We start from the raw sequence: 19,016 nt of genomic DNA on the forward strand, positions 1-19,016 counted from the left end.
ACTTTAATTGAAAATATGTGAATTAACTTCTCTCTGGTGTGATAACTTTTGAGTTTGTGGGATTTTTTAAGATAAAGAAATTAGCACATAAATTAGAATCAAGGAATCATAGAGTTGGAAAAAACTTCCAGGTTCATCTAGTCCAACCCCCTGCACAATGCTGGAACTTCACAAGTACCTACCCCCCCCCCCCCCATACATCTCCAGTGACCCTTGTTTCATACCCAGAAGATGGCAAAAACTGGCCTGGAGAAAAGTTGCTGACTGACCCCAAAGTGTCAATCAGCATTTCCCTGGGTCTATAAGAAATCCCTGTTGTCTTGAAAATTGTTGGTAGATTGTAAAGAGTAGCAAGTGCTTAGCTGAAAAAATGCAACTATTTATTATTATTCTAAGGGACACAAGGCACGCTTAGTGTGATCTAGCATCCAAGCAGAAAAGTATAATAATAATAATAATGTGTCTAAATTCATTCTCTTATTCTATACCTGAGACCAAACCAAACTTCCAAAAACAAATCCAAATACATCCTATCAGAGCCTGTGTAAAGAAATGTACAGACAATATGAAATTTCCCCACTTTTGTACCTCTGCACCAGCAGTTAGACTGAGGACATAGTCAAAAACAAGCAAAAAAGCACACACGGTTGCTGTTGGGCAGATGTTTGGTAAAATTACAGAACATTCAAAGTCATTTTAATTGAAATTTTACTGTTTAATCAGCTAGGAGATGCATTAGTGGAATTGGATCCTGTGCATTTAATCGTGAAACACCTTACCTGAATAGAATTTTATTTCATATATTAGGGGAGGGCAGACAGGCGGCAAGACCTCTGAGTACCTCCTTTCTCCTCCTGCACCTTAAAAGGGGCTGCAGCCCCTAGTCCTTAAAAAGCTTGAGTGTGACTGGGACTCCTTCAGCAGTAGGGGGAATTGTAGGACAGCTGAAGTTAAAGGGTGTTTAAAGGGACTGCACTTTCTTTAAACACCTTCCAGGGATCTTGTGGCTTGGAGAAGGTGTTCAAAGGGATTGCAAGCCCTCTGGTGTTCACTCACATCGACAATGGTCCCTTTAAATGCCTTTCGCCCCTTCCATTGAAACCAATGGAGGATAGGGGCACCTTCTTTGGGGAGCCATAGAATTGGACCCCCTGGTCCAATCTTTTTGAAACTTGGGGAGTTATTTTTAAGAGAGGCACTAGCAAGCTATGCTGAAAATTTGGTGCCTCTACCTAAAAAACAGACCCCCTCCAGACCTTTGGATACCCTCAGATTGATTCTCCATTATATCTTCTGAGGACCATTGACTATAATGGTCCTCAAAGCATATAACGGAGCCAAAAAAATCAGGGTTTCTGATAAATTCAAAATCTGAATACCATATAGGTATTGGGATTCTGGAATATTGGAAAATATTGATTCAATATACTCACCCCACACACACACACTCAATGCCAATTTTTGCACACCCCTATAGTGTACTATTTGAGTAATTTTGTCAATCATGTGTAATTCCTTTCCTTCAGTCTGAATGTTGTCCTTCTCTCCTGTAATCATGTATGACCCTATAGCATTCCATGCTGCAAATGCCTTCTCAATCACTAAATTGTGGAAGTATTCAACCTCCATCATTTTCGTACATAGCAATAGGAGAGCTGTTTTTTTCCCCAAGATGTTGCCTTTACAAACTTCCAAAAAGCACAACGCAATCGCAGATCTCCCTGCTTTCATTATGTTTACATTCACAATCCCTGACACCTAGTTATCTTGCAGTGATCTTTCATTGATGATGATGAGCTGAGTAATGAGAGCTGAGTAAATCGTAAAACAGTCTTTCTTTGGCATGTCATTGTGATATCTGCCATTTTGAAACATCAGGTATTGGAACTCTTTGATTTGCCATAATCTCTAATTGTAATGCTAGCTAGGAGGAGCTTCAGGGTTTCAGAGTCATTATTGTCTCTTTTCTTCACCATGAAATGTCACACGTCATAAGTATCTCACTACAGCGCTGCGTTATCACCTGCATTACAGGAGCAAAAATAAGCTTAATAAATTATGCCACCAGAAGTATTCCCTTCCAGATATTATTTCTAGTGGGGCAGACTGTTTCCTGCTAGGTCAGATACTAAGGAAAATAAAATAACACACTTCATCAAAGAAAACTCTAAATCAATTCATCAGCTTTCCTTGCAGTAAGGAAAATGGAAATACAATGTAAATTTTAATATCAGTCTGCATCAGTATCAGCCTTGAGATGATAATGACCAGGAGCTCTGCATTCATTTTAGAATGTCACATTCCTTATTTCAGGGCTACTTCTTCTATCACTGTGGTACTTTTATTCATGAACAAGCCTACTTTATAGAGCTTCAGATCTGGAATAGATTGCTACAATGATGAACAGATGAATACGCCTTTTGTTTTTCTTTGTTTCTGTATATTTCCAATGTGACAGTTTTGGTCCACCCACTTTTGTGAACAGCAGCAATGATCAGTATGGTTCTTTTAGTGCATTTCACTGCTATTTTATTTGTGTATGTACACATGCTGTATATCAGAGGTCCTCAATATGGTGCTCATTAACATTTTTCTGAGTGCTTGCCAAGTGTTTTTAGAAAGTGGGAGATAGGGCTTTTACCCAGGGGGACTTCTGATTGGCCACTGGAGATCTGATTGGCTTTGTAGAAATTTATGAGCATTGCTTTGGCAACAGCTGCCACCACTGTACAATGACTAAAAGAAAGCTCTGTGTAAGCAAGAAAATGCCTTTAAATAATGTTCATTTAAAAAGGTTTCAGAGTTTCTACCTGAAATGTTCAAGAGTTACTATCAGAGTTACGTGTAACCTCACTCCCTGACATTTTGTGGTTGGCTCCACTTCCTCCAGTAGTCATTTTGTTGTTGTGCCCACCACCCGATGTCAGAATTCCAAAAGTGCCTGCATGCTCAAGAAGGTTGGGGACCCCTGCATCATATGTACATGATGCAGAATGCTTATTTTCTTGTGTTTAAATAACATTGAAGATATATAAATATTTTCTTCAGAAAATGGCATAAAAATAAGGAGCCATGGATTTGATTAACATGGAGAGGGAGCAATCAAAATGGTGATCTTCAAGTGAATCAGCAAGCTTGTACACACTGATAATTAAAATTCTGCAATCTAAACAAAGACAGCAGGAACTCAAATGCCAGTCACCAATAAAGACAAATGCAGGTTGCTGTTCATGTTTTGAAGCCTTTTGTTTTGTTGTTCTAATGATCATCATCACTGTTGAAGAAAGAGATGCCCACAAGTATATTCAGTATTGTTTCCTGCTATATCATACTCAACATTTAACTGCTGTCAATTCAAGGCTGGTTGCACGTAGCAGTTTAACACTTCCCAAGTCACAACTCTTTCAGGTCTTTAACAGTGGACTTTTGATGATAAATTAATCACAGTATTTAAGAAAATAATCCTAAACCAAATTATACTTTTCAAACCCATTAACTTTTTTAAGGATAGCACTGTAAATACCCGTAGTTTAGTGTTATCTCCTTCTGGGAGCCTGTGAAAATGATTCCATGTGTAGAGTGTGACTGTTTCTATCATAGGTACAAATCGTAGCAGCATGTTCAGCAACCACAGTCTCTGGCTCAGTATATAGCAATGTGGAAAGAATATTGCATTTTTTTCCTCTGTGAAGCCAAGGAGAATTGCAAAATCTATAGTTTAATTCCTTCCTGTTCTTAAGATTGCACAAATACAGCTGGCACACTGTATTGAAAAGGAAAGGCAAGATGGAAACATTTTAATCAATAATAAAAGTAAGACATTAATATTTGTGTTATTCACCTGTTAAGTGAAGTGTAGTGCAACAGTCTGAAGCCTGCTGTTCTATCTTGCATTGAGTTGTTAAGGTTTTAGAGATGGGATTTCTTTCCCAGCTGATTAGATGCTTGGAAAAGCTGCTTGCATGACACAGCAACTGCCACAGTGGGAAATGTTCTCATTGTAGGCAAAACTCATCTCTATAAAAATGAAGGCTAGAAATTCACAAGTAATAGATACACACAAAACTCTTCTGTTGGCATGGAAGGTTGCAGACCAAGCTCCCTGGTTGTTGCTGTCGTTTTTAGATATGAGCATTGAGCCCCTTCTGTTTTTCTCTTTGGTTGTTTTCTAATATTTCAGTTGAGTTGCTGTCTCTTCCAATAAAAAAGAGTAAGAGCCTCGTAGCACCTTAAAGGCCAACAAAATTTGTGGTAGGGTATGAGCTTTAAGAGTCACTGTACACTTCTTCAGATACAGCTAGAGTGTGAGTCTATCTGCCCTATATATTGGAAAGTGGAGTGATTTCAGAGGCCAAATGACTAGGCAAATGAAAACAGAAGGTGTGATTGGATTTGGTGTGATATGCAGAGACGTAGCAGGTGTGGAGAAATTAGCACTGGAAATGAGACAGGAAATCCAGGTCTTGATTCAGTCCAGGTGGACACATTGCCTCGAGCTTATCAGGGCTTTTTCAGTTATCAGGGCTTTTTTTTGTTTTAGCAGGAATGCACAGAAACACAATTCTAGCTGGTTTGGGTCAGGGGGTGTGGCCTACTATGCAAATAAGTTCCCACTGGGCTTTTTCTACAAAAAAAGCCCTGTGTGAAACAATGGTGACATCAGGGTGTGTGGCCTAATATGCAAAAGAGTTCCTGCTGGGCTTTTTTTTTTAACCAAAAAAGTCCTATCAGTTTCATTTCAGCAAACTGCTCTGTCTTTTCCAAGCTACAGTGCTAATACAGATTGTTCAGTGGGGACAAACTATTCTTATGCACTTTGGATTGTGTTTATACTGAAAAGATAATTGGATGCTGAAGTTTTCTGGTTATCTGAAAACACTGGTTTTCTGTTTGTTCTGCATGATAGAATTGTTTTGACTCCCATGGCACATGCAGCTCTACTGTATGTTCTTAAATAGTAAAATTGATATAAAAGGAATGCAAGCATAATTTGTTTCTGGAACCAAACTCACAGAGTAAGCCTTGTTTGTGTGCGTTCCCCTTTCATTATATTCTGCTCACTTTCCCCCATTTTCTCAATGGAATGCTCTTGCATTAAATAGTATATCATGGTTTGGCATTTTCTCAGCAAGTTCTTGCAGATGGTTATATTTTTATTACCACTGGGTAGTAGAAATGTTTAAATGATAGATTTGCAGAAGTCCCCTGGCAAATTGAAATAAGGCTTGAATTGTATCTCATCAGGGATACTAAGTTATCCTTATTCAAAATAAATGTTCCCCTTTTTATACCACATGCACCGCTAAGCATCCTTGGAGGCAAAAGCTACAGGTGCCAGTCAACTCAACTTTAGAAAGATCCATAATGTCAATCATATGCTCAATTCCTCTAACCACAGCTAAAGCTGTAGCTATATTTAATGTTAACATTAGCACGCAAGAAAATACTCACTGAGCATTATTCTAGTCTTTTCTATTATTTTCTGAAGTGAGACTATCATGCGTATGTTCAAGTTAGTTTCTCCTGTTTTTAAAGATACATTTAAGCAGAATGGTAAACTCACCTACAACCAACCCTTTCCATTTTTATCTGGTGGATATTCCTTCTGAATACATACATGTCCTTTGAGATATCCTGCCTATTGCCAAGTCTTTACATTTGCAGCTCATTTTTATTTATTTATTTATTGGATTTATATCCCACCCTCCCCCTGAAGCAGGCTCAGGGCGGCTTACAGCAATAAAACAATAAGAACAATAAATAACCATATAAACAATCCATCAGTTCCAGAATTTGACAGTTAAAACAAATTAAACAATAAGCAATTAAAACAATTTTGGTGCTAGTGTCATTATTATTTTCTGTGTCATTCAGCCCTCTTGGGTATCCTCTTATACTACTATAACTTCAGTTGAAGGCGAGTCAAAATAACGTTGTCATGCAGGCCCTGTGGAACTCAATACAGCTAGAATCAATTCTTGTATCTAAAGAGACAATACCAAAACATTTTATCATAATAGAAATTTTGGTATTATCCCTTTAGAGACAAGAATTGTTTACAATCTATTGTAATGTTTCTCTCCCTGTCCATAAGTGACACCAGCGTGTCACTGTCAAAGCCAGCAATGTTCTGGCATTAGGGAGAAACTCTGTAGTTTAACCAAATATTAGAGATTCCCCTGTGCAACCCTTAGGGATGCAATGATGTCATTCCCAGGTGCACGACAGCTAAATGGTGATAGGAAGTACTCACTGGGGATGGGGGATCAACACATTGATTACCAAGATTATTTTTTCTATTCCCTGCTGGTATTCCTTTTTCCTTTACAGTGCCCTAAAACCTGATATTCAGCTATCTTCTTCTATCACTGTAGCCCAAGTCAAGCCTATTCTGTAACATGTATCTTAACCTTTCCTTTTCCCAGGTGTCCCTTTTCCCCCTTTCCCTTCCTTCTCTTTCCTTCATAACATTCTTTGAGTAGGTTTATTCTGCATGCAGGGCCTATATTATCTTAGGCCCTTTATAAATAATAAAATCAAGAAAAACAAGATTACATGTACACCATCCCTAAGCTCTGCCAGGTCTCAGAAAGACTTCAAGTGCAGGTCTCTGCACTTCAAAAACAAGCATGAGAAGTAGGTATCATTTTGAAGCATTTCAGTATTGCAAAAGGACTTACTTTTCACTACAATTTAGATATACTCATTACAGGCATTAAAGGTCTTTAAGAGCACTGAGCCAAAGATAACATTTAGGTTCTTTGGAATCTCAAGAAAGAAAAGCTGTAGCATATTGTCATCTGTTATGAAATACATTTGCTTATTAAATTAGGTTAATGGCAAGAATTTACCACCAACTAATTTAGAAGGAAAAATAATCTGATTTAGTTCTATGACAAATAGCAGTCATTTTTGTCATTACCAATATCCTTGGACAATGTTTCCTAGAAGTCATGACTGCTGTACTGGACTACATTTGAACAGAAATACATTGTAGTTTCTACTATGTGATAGCTAGGGTTGCCAAGTCCAATTCAAGAAATATCTGGGGACTTTGGGGGTGGAGCCAGGAGACATTGGGGGTGGAACCAGAAGCAAGTTTGTGACAAGCATAATTGAACTCTAAAGCCACTTCGGTGGGAAGGGTGGGATATAAATTGAAATAAACTGAAACTGAAACTGAAAACTGAACGCGAGTTCCGGCCATAACATTTAAAGGGACCACACACCTTTTAAATGTATTCTCTCCATTGGAAATAATGAAGAGTAAGGGCACCTTCTTTTGGGGCTCATAGAATTGAAAACCCTGGTCCAATACTTTTGAAACTTGGTCTTTTGAGAAGAGGCATCAGATGCTATGCTGCAAATTTGGTACCGCTACCTCAAAAATAACTCCCCCAGAGCTTCAGATACCCTTGGATCAATTATACTGTATGGGAATCATGGAGTGCCCAGCCAAACTTTCCTTCTCCCCCTTGTTTTCTGATGACCCTGAAGTGGGACCTCCTAACCCTGGCCCCAACTGGGGATTGGCAACCCTATTGATAGCCTTTCATTTGGCATTTCAGCCATGTCAGTTACCTTAGCTAGAGTTTTTTGTGCCCAGTGAGTAGACCAGCTCAATACATGGCTGAAGAAGTTATCTATTAACTGGCCTGCCTTCACCTTTCTCTTTTTATATTTACAAGAAGTCTTCCACCTGGTCTGTTACAGCAGGCTTGTTCCTAACCCAGGCCACCCCAACCAATGATGAAAGCCCAGTAGTCTGGAGCATTATTGCCCTTTGCCTTCTTGAGTAAAAGAGAATAACCATTTAAGGTGATTGTGCAAATATGTAGAAAAAAAAGAGGAGATTAGATTTATATCCTGCCCTTCACTTTGAGTCTCAGAATGGCTTACAGTCTCCTTTTCCTTCCTTCCCCACACCATGTGAGATAGGTGGGGCTGAGTCAGCTCTCCAAGAACTGCTCTTGAGCAGAACAGGTATAAGAGAGTTACGACTGACCCAAGGTCACTTCAGCAGTTGTATGTGGAGGAGTGGGAAGTCAAACCCAGTTTTCCCAGATAAGAGTCTGCGCACTTAACCAGTACACCAAACTGGCTCTCTTAGAAGATGTTATCAATTACCTAGAAGGAACCTTTATCCTTGAATTAATAAAAGCAATGAAGTTACTGTGGTTTTAGATATTTTCATTATATTCCAGTGGTTTTGACCAGACTACTACACTACTTTGAAAATTTACCAGCATCATTTGCAATTGCCAACATCTCAAGTTTAAGATCTCAGCCAAAGCTGGGAAACATCTCTGCCTAAAAATCCAGAGAGTTGCTACTGATTTCAATAGATGGAACTCAATTAGATGAACTAGTATGAACCAGCTCTATATGTATATATACTGAGGAGTACATGTTTGCAACTGAATTAAAATTGTTTGATTCCCAGCATTTCCTCCTACACCATGAGAGAGTTATGACTAGAGAGCTAGCCATTAGGACTAGAGAGCTAGCCATTAAACTACTACTGATATTTGTCCTAAATCCTTAAACCTGATGATGAACCTGAAATAGAAAAGCTTGTATCAACTACATTAATAATTAGAACAGTGTTTGCAATTTGCAGTCCCAGCACTTAGAGAAGGGGAGAGGGCAACAAAGACAAGAGCCTCCTTTACAACTACCCTCCAACAATGCAATCACACACAGAGTTCTAAAATAAAATGTGGAATAAAATGGCCACAGTTGTTATTGGGTACAGCTGTAAGAAGCCTTGGCATAGCATGGGTCCTGGCACCGACTGACCCTCTTGCCAGTTGATGTACCCCATCCCACCTGCTGGTGTGGGGAGAACCATACAATGGCAGGTTGCTGAATTCCACAAGGATGGTCATCCCTAAGTGGTTTAGCAGCTCCTGAACTTGGCTTGCCCCTTGAAACCTGGCAGCCCCCAAGCTGGGCATGCCCCATGGAAGCCCTCATCCCAAGATCCCTTAAGGCAGGGGTGAGGAACCTTTTTTCTGCCAAGGGCCATATGGATATTTATAACATAATTCGCGGGCCATAAAAAATTATCAACTTAAAAAACAGTGCTCCGCTGAGGAAGAACGATTCAGGCCAGCAAAATTAATGCAAATAATTGTTTTTTTCTATTTGAAGTCATGTGGGGAGAGCCTAATCTGGCACACACACACCTGGCCCGCCGCCCTAGGCAAATGCATAGGTCCAGGGCTTTGTTGTAGAAAAAGCCCAGCAGGAACTCTGTAGCATATTAGACCACATCCCCTAATATTAGCATATTAGGTCACACACTTGTTAGCATATTAGGTCACACCATCTGGGATAATCAAGTGCAAACTGAACTGTGACAGTAACTTTTTCAGGTCCTTCAGTAATTCTGGCCAGCCAACCAGGCCCCAGGGAGGCTGCCGCACAGTACATCTGGGCTCTGTGATCCCTGCCTGACCCTGGGGAGGCTGCTGCACAGCGCGGCTGGGCGCCCCGATCCTCACTGGCCAGCCAGGCCCCGGAGAGGCTGCCACATGGTTCGGTTTGGCCCAGCAATCCCCAAGGGCCACACCAAGTGACCTTGAGGGCCGCATACAGCCCTTGGGATGGAGATTCCCCACCCCTGCCTTAAGGGGATCCCCATATGCTGAGAAAATGGGCACAAAGGCTTGTTTTCCTGAAATGGATCCATGCTGATACAACCCTAAGGTTGTGACAGATAAATGAAGAAGAAAACATCACAAGCAAGAACATCACCTCCATTTCCCCATAATATAACCCCCACAGTAGGGCTGCCCGCAAATCCCAAAAACCTTCTTCCCTCAAGTACTAACACAAGCTGCCCACACAGCCCATCTTGTTCGGTTGGACATGGCCACCATGGCTGCCAATTACATGGCTGGCTCTCCCTGTCACATGGAACTGAAAACAGAACATATGGTGAGTCAGAGCCCCCACATTTATTTATATAAGTCTTCATTTTAATTGACTTTGTCTAAAGGAATCTGAGATACATAGTCCTATGAAGAAGTTAGGGATCTATAACAAATGAACTTCAGCCTCTAGAAAGTGAAATGGCTAGAGATGGTGCTTTGATTGAAACCATGCTAGATAAAATAGACTAGCTAAACCAGTTTTATGATATATAAACTGATAATGCAAATATGTCCTACCTGCTCCAGCAAAAGAGTGCACTGTTTCTCATTTTATGATGAAATGGATCTCAAAGTAATTATTTTAAAAGGATGTTTTGTCATGATATCATAGACCAATTGTCCTTATTAACATTGCTATTTCTGTTTCAGAAATCAAAAATTGCCACGTATGAAAAAATGTGGGCCTTTATGAATAGCAGGAGGCAGTCAGTGCTTGTCAAAAGTAATGAAGAAGGTATCCAGCGTGTCCTCACCTCTGATTATTCTTTCCTAATGGAGTCAACTACCATTGAGTTTGTCACCCAGAGGAACTGCAACCTGACTCAGATTGGCGGCCTGATAGACTCAAAAGGTTATGGTGTCGGAACTCCTATGGGTAAGTTTGGTTCTATGTTCATTAATCTCACTTGTTGTAATAGCACAAAAAATGCTCCAGCGTTTGATATTAACTCTGTGTATCAGTAGTTTTTTGCTATTATATTACATAGGTTAATAACTTAACTGAGTTGGTATATGTGAAGCATGATTACTTATAAGATCTATAGATATAACATAATTACCATTATTCTGAAGCTGAACAAGCATAGTTTGGTGCTAATAAAAATTGTGTAATATAGTTTTGCAATATTTGAATAAGTATAAATGGTGAGGCCCTAGCATGTGCTCTTGGGGGCCATGGTAGGTTTCAGATGGAGAAAATAGTTGGCTTGAAAAGAAACATGGTTTTGTAAAGGGTATTGACAGGACTGACTGACTGACTGACTGACTGACTGACTGACTGACTGACTGACTGACTGACTGACTGACTGACTGACTGACTGACTGACTGACTGTGCAGCTGTTACATAGGAAAGGCCTATGCACCAAGAACTGAGAGCAAAGAGAGCAATTTTTAGTGGCTGTTCTGCAGCTGTAGAATTCCTGGTTGCTAATGACATGACTAAGGTTTGGCTGATTATCTTCCAAAATATTGCAAAACTTCTTTTTCTGGACTGTATTTTGGAAGACATGGTTAAGTTATGCCATGTACTCCAATCCGTAGGAATTGGTGTGGGGAATAAATTTAAATAAGTGAATGAATTAGCATATAAAGGCTGTTTTCGTCTTTGGTTGGATGAATGGCTTTCTTTTGGAGAGTATTCCTTGCATTCAGAAAATTATTTCTTCCTACAACAATTTTTTTTCTGTTTTCTGTCTAGATATGATTTTTTTTTAATTATTTATTTACCGAAAATTTCTATCCTGTCCTCTCCGAGAGCAGACTCAGGGTGGCTAACAACATTTATATTTACAATTTAAAATTTAAATTTACATTTAAAAACCAATAAAATACAGTTACAATTTAAAACCATTATGTGATGCTGTGCCACTTCAATATAAGTGAGTTCTTTTCTGATGGTGATCACATAGTATTGTAGCTCTATAATGATGTGGGGCGGCAGTCCTCTCCCAGTAAGATATTAAAGGCCTGTTGGAACAGTTCAGTTTTGCAGACCCTGCAGAAAGTAGAGAGATCTTGCAGGGGCCTTATGGCCTCCAGGAGAGCATTCCACATTTCTGGTGCTGCTACTGAGAAGGCCCTAGCATAGCATAGCCTCCTTTTGTCCAGGGATGGACAGTAGATTTTGTGTCCCTGAACTCAGTGCTCCTTGGGGAACATGCGGAGAAAGGCGGTCCCGTAGATAGGCAGGCCCCTGACCATAAAGGGCTTTAAATGTCAATACCAACACCTTGAAATGGACTCGGAACACAATAGGTAGCCAGTGCAGCTCTTTCAGCACTGGCTGAATGTGCTCCCATTGAGGGAGTCCCATTAACAGCCGTGCCGCAATGTTCTGCACTAGCTGTAGTTTCTGAGTCAGGGTCAAGGGTAGCCCCATGTAGAGAGCATTACAGTGATCTATTCTTGAGGTGACCGTAGTGTGGATCACCATTGCTAAGTCATCGTGTTCCAGGAAAGGGGCCAACTGACGCACCCGCTGAAGATGAAAAAAGGCGGATCTGGTAGTGGCTGCTACCTGGGCCTCCATTGTAAGAGAGGACTCCAGGAGAATTCCCAAGCTCTTGACCTTAGGGGTTGGTATTAGTGGCACCCCGTCAAGAGCTGGCAGAGGGATCTCCCCTCCCGGACCACCCCAGCTCAGATAGAGAACCCCCGTCTTTGTCAGATTCAGCTTCAACCGACTCACCCTGAGCCAAGATGCTATGGCTTGAAGACCCAGGTCTAGATTTTTCAGGGTACAGTCAGACTGGCCATCTCTCAATAGATAGAGCTGGGTGTCATTTGCATATTGGTGACATGAATTGAGTGTTTGGTTTCCTTTTATGTCATTTATAAGGCTGTGCTTGGTACACTTCATTCTAAAGTTGTTTATTCCAGTTGCATTTTCTTGCCCTTACAACAACATTTTTTTTTTAATTTATATCCCGCCCTCCCCGCCGAAGCAGGCTCAGGGCGGCAACAGGCTCAGAGCCCTAGTGCAACAGGCTCTGAGAAGAAGACTATTGTCTTGCTTATGTGCATAGTCTTTCTTAATTTAATTTGCCTCTTTTACACATGAGCTAAATGTATGGTTGCCAGCCCCCAGTTGGGCCCAGAATTACAATTGATCTACAAATATCAGTAACCCTGGGGAAAATGTTTTTGTGTACACTGAACTCTATGGAATTGTATGAAATCCCTTGCCTCCCCTATCCCAACCCCCACCCCCTATCTTCAGGAACTTCTCAGTCCCTTGCCTCTCCTATTCCAACCCCCACCTCCTATCTCCAGGAACTTCTCAGCCTGTTGGCAACCCTATCTTATTGGAACGTCCTTGTCTAGGGGCGATAAACCTCTGAAAACCAGTGCAAGGAATCAATGCCAGGGGAATGTCTTGGCCTGTATGCCTTGTTTGTTGTCCCTCCAAGGCAGCTAGTTACCCATTGTGTGACAAGCCCCCTTCAAATTGTACAGCATCCTTTAGTAACTCCAACAACAACACAGAGAACTGAATATAGTTGCTTTGTAAAATAAGTTTAAATACAATGTTTCGTTGGTACATGGATATAAGCAAAAGACTGGTGTCACACAAAACATGAGCTTCCAATATTCCATTGAAAACCACCATTAGCTACTATTGTCTATTGATGAATAGTCATAATAAGTCTCTATTTCTGTGGAGAAATCCAGAGTGAAGATTAGTTCAGCTTTATACGTGAAATCACTGGTGATTATACCAGCTTGTGCTTCCTCACTACTGTAGTGTATCGCCACAACCATTTCGTTATAACGCAACCATTTCGTTATAATGAAATAGCGTAAGTCCGCGCAGCCAGCAGAGGCGACTGGGGACACCCAGGTGACTCCGCGGAGCGCGCTGAGCTCCCGCCAATCACCATCAGTGGCGGGAAAGTTGACTGGCCAGGATTGGGCTGGCCAGTCTTGGGGGATGTTCCGGGCGATGTATATAAGCGGGACCCGGCCTGCGTCTTCTCTCTCTCACGTGTAATGTACCTGCAGTAAAGTATGTTGCCCGACGACGTCTCCAGTCCAGGTACTTTACAGTGGCGACGAGGATGGGATCCTAGCCACGTCGGCTACATCGGAGACAGGGCAACCCACAGGCCACGACCGCCGCCGCCATCAGCATGGCTCACCAAAGCGGGACCACCGGTCACGTCGAGACATTCAACCCCGCGAATCCCAAGGCCTGGGAGTCCTACTCGGAACGGGTTGAATGCTACCTGAGGGCCAACTGGATCACTGAGGACAGCATGAAGAGGGACGTTCTCCTGAGCGTCTGCGGGGTGGCCACCTTCGAGATCGCTAAAGGTCTCTCGGCCCCCGCCCGACTCACGGAGAAGTCCTACGAGGAGGTTGTCAGGCTCCTCACGGGCCATTTCTTGCCCCAACCTTCGCGGGTGGCCTGCCAGTTCCTCTTCCACAGGAGGGACCAAGCCACAGGAGAATCGGCCGCCGACTACCTGGCAGCCCTACGCCAGATCGCAGGCAACTGCAACTTCCCTCACCTGGAGGAGACCCTGGCCGATCGGTTCACGTGGGGCCTTCGCGACGAAAGGCTCCAGCAGCGGCTCTTCGCAAAGGAAGATCTCACCCTCCAGAGCACCTTCAGTGAAGCTGTGGCGTTCAAGAGAACCTCGAGGACCTTCCCCAAGGCGAAGACCGATGCAGTCCATCATGAGGAGCTGGACCCCGACCGGCAGGACGAGGGAGAAGCGTTCCAGCTGCACCGCCCAGCAGGGGCAGCCAACCGCACGCCGCAGCGATCCCCAGCGACGGAGAGACCGCCAGCCACCAAATGCGCCAGCTGCGGCGACCCCCACGACAGAAGGGACTGCCAGTACCAGACCTGGGACTGCCGGAGCTGCGGAAAGACCGGCCACATTGCAAGGGCTTGCCGAGCCAAGCCCAACCGTCAGAGGCCGACCACGCACCACGAGTCGGCGGAGTTCCGCTCCACAGCCTCCACAACCCTACAGGTACTGAACTTGCCCCTCGCCACCCCCGACAAGATTAAAATGGCGGTCCTCATCAAAGGAAACCTCTGCCAAATGGAGGTGGACTCAGGTTCCTCCATTTCCATTATAGCAGAGGAGACCCTGAGGAAACTGTGCCCCCGCCAGCGGCTTCAACTAAGGCCAGCGGACTTCATACTCCGGGACTTTCAGAAGAACCCGGTGCAAATTGTGGGGTGGGCCCGGGTGCAAGTTGAGCGCGGGTCCTTCTATGGCCCGCTGGACATCCTGGTGGTAAAGCGTCAGCTTACCACCCTTCTAGGACTGGCGTGGTGCAAACCCTTGGGGATCTGCTTGGAGGGGGTGGGGCAAACCCTAATACCCAGGGGGTTCGGGGAGATATGCCAAGAGTTCCCAGACGTGTTTGACGGCTCCCTAGGGAGCTACAAAGGGCCGGCCATCTCCCTACCACTAGACCCGACGGTCAGGCCGATCCGGCTCAAGGCGAGGCGGGTCCCGTTCGCCTTGAAACCAAAAATAGAGGCTGAACTAGACCGCCTCACGGCCCAAGGGGTCCTGGAACCGGTGGACTACGCCACCTGGGAGACTCCCATTGTAACCCCGATGAAGCCAAACGGGGAGGTGCAGGACCACAGACTTGCAGCCTTCTTATTTGACAACAGGGTAACCCCCAATCCGGTCACGGGGGTTAGCCCGGCGGAGCTCCTCATGGGGCGCAAACTCACCACGAGATTAGACAGGTTGCACCCCGACCGAGCCCCTGACGTGCGCGGGTCCCCGAAGATCAGGGACGCGGCTAGGAGGTTCTTCGCTGGGGACCTGGTATTCGCCCGCAACTACACCGGGGGACCAGGGTGGCTAGCAGGGCGGGTGCTGCGAGTAGTAGGGTCCCGCCACTACGAGGTGTCCACAGAGGGGGGCAAGATCCTAAGGCGGCACATCGACCAAATGCGTCACCGCACACTACCGGAGGGGACCACCGAAGCAGGAGAAGCAATGCCCGGGGAAGAGACAGCTAGGGATCTACCTGAGGTCGCCGCGCCAGCACCGCCCCTGCCCACACCAGCGGGGCCCGGTCAATCAGCAGAGCCAGACCAGCAACAAGCCGACGCAGCACCCCCCGGAGAGACCCCAGCCGCAGAAGCCGCCCCTACACCACAAGCAGCCCCGAGGAGGTCAACACGGGAGCGATGGCCTCCCGCCTACCTCTAGGATTATGTACATCAACTAAGGGGGGAGGAGTGTAGTGTATCACCACAACCATTTCGTTATAACGCAACCATTTCGTTATAACGAAATAGCGTAAGTCCGCGCAGCCAGCAGAGGCAACTGGGGACACCCAGGCGACTCCGCGGAGCGCGCTGAGCACCCGCCAATCACCATCAGTGGCGGGAAAGTTGACTGGCCAGGATTGGGCTGGCCAGTCTTGGGGGATGTTCCGGGCGATGTATATAAGCGGGACCCGGCCTGCGTGTTCTCTCTCTCACGTGTAATGTACCTGCAATAAAGTATGTTGCCCGACCAACGTCTCCAGTCCTTTACAACTACCATTTGTCTGATTAGTCTTCCTTCCTTTGTTTTTTTGCCCTGAAGTCCAAGATGAATTAGGGCAACCCTTTACAGTTTTCACAGCAAGATACATTGAGGTGGTTTTTCATTACCTGCCTTTGTGTAGTGATTCTGGTATTCTTTGGTGTTCTCCCATTCAAATACTGAACAGGGCTGATCCTGCTTAGCTTCCAAGATCTGATTAGATTGGGTTAATTTATTCAATGCATTTTTCTGGTCAATGCTGTGATGTGATCAGAGATGGTATTCTAGCAGGAGCTCCTTTGCATATTAGTCCACACCCCCTGATGTAGCCAATCCTCCAAGAGATTACAAGGCTCTTTTTTGTAAGCTCTTGGAGGATTGGCTACATCAGGAGGGTATGACCTAATATGCAAAGGAGTTCGTGCTAGAATTCCACCTGGATGTGATGAAGCTATGAAGTCTCAGTAGCTCTACAATCTCCTCCCCTCTGGAAAAGCGGTAAGCTGATTTAATATGCTGCCTCTGTAACAAAGAACATCTGCCCCTATTCCGTAAAAAAAACCTAAGAAAATTCCACCTTTATGTGAGCCTTGAGAATGAAAAGGGGCTTTTTCATTGTCCTTACAAAGGACTTGCGAGTCTCCTGGAGTAATATCATGGTCCTTTGGGGTTTCTTGTGCCCCAATTTGAACACACTTATCTAAAACTCAGAGTTTATGTAGAGTACCTCTAAATTCTTCTCCCATCTCATTATTTAACCCCCCCCCCCAACAACAGCTGATAGGTTTATATACTCTTGGTTGTCCGGTGTTCTGACAAGTTACAAAAATGATATGTAACAATATGCCAGAAATGCATATACATTTGTGTATTGCCAACTGTTATGTAAACTTGCCAGCTGAATATGGGAAAAGATTATTTTGAACTATGTGGTACATGTTGTTAAGCTGTAGGGTTGTAATTGAATAGAATCCTGTTTAAGATGGATTTAGAGCTCCCTATAGGAAAGCAACTGTCAACCAGAATATAAAAAGATAAATTACAGTCTACTCAAAATAACAACTGATCACAGTTCCTGTTATTAGAAATTATACTTATCTTTAATGCAAGAAAAAGATAGTTACGTTGGTGATCTAAAGACTTAGAAGTATTTGATTTATGAATGAAATATTGAATGTATTATTCAATGTACTTGAAAAACAGTTGCTATCATTGTACTTGTCACACATCTTAACAAGATGGATAGTAGAACAGATACATAGCACATTAAATTAAGTGAGAGAGCCTACCAAACAAATAAAATTTATTTCATTCATGAAGTATCAATTACAAGCATAATGATTGATTTGAAGAGGCATGGTTTGTGTCCTTTAGGAACAGAATTTCTCTAATTTCCATTTGTTGGATATTTTGAAACAAATTAGATATAGGTATGCCTGTGATAATGGTTAGTTTCAGACTGATTTTCCACTAGCCTTGTCCCAGTATCACGCCCCTCTTCTCCGCAGGGCTTCTTTTCGATTCCAGGGCTGCAACTCACTCTGCCTCTTTCACGCAGCAAGCAAGATCCTCTAAAAACCAGTTTCTGCTTGCCGCATGAAAGAGGTGAAGCAAGTTGCAGCCCCGGGGCAGCTTGTGAGAAATTGGAAGGAAGCCCTGTGGATAAGAGGAGTGTGAGACCGGGACAAGGCTAGTGGGGAATCGGTCTCTGTCCTTACATGGCATTCAATGGCCAAAGCTTCCCCCTCAAAGGAAATATTCAGTCTCTCAGTTCAACATGCAGCAATCCCTGGAAAACTTTCAAGGGTTCTTTGACTTCTGAAAGGCTTCTCCATGACTGTTTTTCATGATACAGCATTTATTTTCTCAAATCATAATAATAATAAAAAACCTAAGGAAAAATATGTTCAGGAAAAACTATCCATTTGGCACTTCAAGTTGCAAAGGTGAATGGAAAGAAAAGTATTGAAAATTAGGGGGGTTAAAATGTTTTTTAAAAGGAGTGTAAAAACATTGGGTTGGATTCTTTACAGTGAAACATTTGCAGAGGCAGCCTTCCAGAGAGCCCGTTTGGTGTAGTGGTTAAGACTCTAATCTGGGAGAACTGGGTTTGATTCCCCACTCCTTCACATGCAGCTGCTGCTGATGTGACCTTGGGTTAGTCATAAAATCCTCAGAGTTGTTCTCTCAAGAGCAGTTCTCAAAAGAGCCCTCTCAGCCCCACCTACTTCACAAGGGCTACTCCAGACTGGCATTTTGAGCCTGTAGATGGACTGGATGCAGGCAGACCAAAAAAGTGTGACCAAATGCATGCATCCACATCCCATCCCACTCCCACTCCCAATCCGTCTGAAGGCCATCCCACTTGTGCCACAAAAAGGTACCACTTCGTAAGTGATAGCTTTATGTGGCACAAGTGGGACAGCCCAGTCTGGGCCCAACCAAGGTGTCTGTTGTGGGGAGGGGAAGGGAAAAGAGATTGTGAGTGAAGGGTGGGGTATAAAGACAATCCCTCCTACTCCTACTCCTTTTACTCCCTCTACTGAAGCCACCTAAGTGTATTGAAAAAGCAATGCCTGTGTGGATGATGCAATATACATTATGGTCAGTACACCAAGAAGGTGAAAACCAATTGAAATTGCCCTTGAAGGGCTCACTAACAGGCCTGTAGCTACAGTGCGGCCCAGTGGGGCAAAGTCACTCCATTCAACCCCCTGTCCATCTGTATGACCCCTCCATTGGAGGGCCTCCAATCTGCCCCCTTTGCTCACTGCCACTCACTACCACTCTGAACAAGTACAGCATTGCTCAAGAGGGAGACAACCTCTGCCATTTCTTTTGTAAGTT

The 19,016-nt window shown here is 43.6% G+C and overlaps 1 protein-coding gene across 3 annotated transcripts in view; it reads left to right on the forward strand.

Moving 5' to 3' along the window:
* GRIK2 (glutamate ionotropic receptor kainate type subunit 2) overlaps positions 1-19,016 on the forward strand; it is an 896,645-nt gene that overhangs the window by 796,793 nt on the left and 80,836 nt on the right. For all 3 annotated transcript variants that reach the window (XM_060237503.1, XM_060237506.1, XM_060237504.1), the window contains exon 15: positions 10,308-10,533. In XM_060237503.1, the coding sequence (XP_060093486.1) occupies positions 10,308-10,533 (226 nt within the window). The remainder of the gene's footprint in view (positions 1-10,307; positions 10,534-19,016) is intronic.

The sequence above is a fragment of the Heteronotia binoei genome, chromosome 1 (assembly GCF_032191835.1).
Source record: "Heteronotia binoei isolate CCM8104 ecotype False Entrance Well chromosome 1, APGP_CSIRO_Hbin_v1, whole genome shotgun sequence".
Lineage (NCBI taxonomy): Eukaryota > Metazoa > Chordata > Lepidosauria > Squamata > Gekkonidae > Heteronotia > Heteronotia binoei.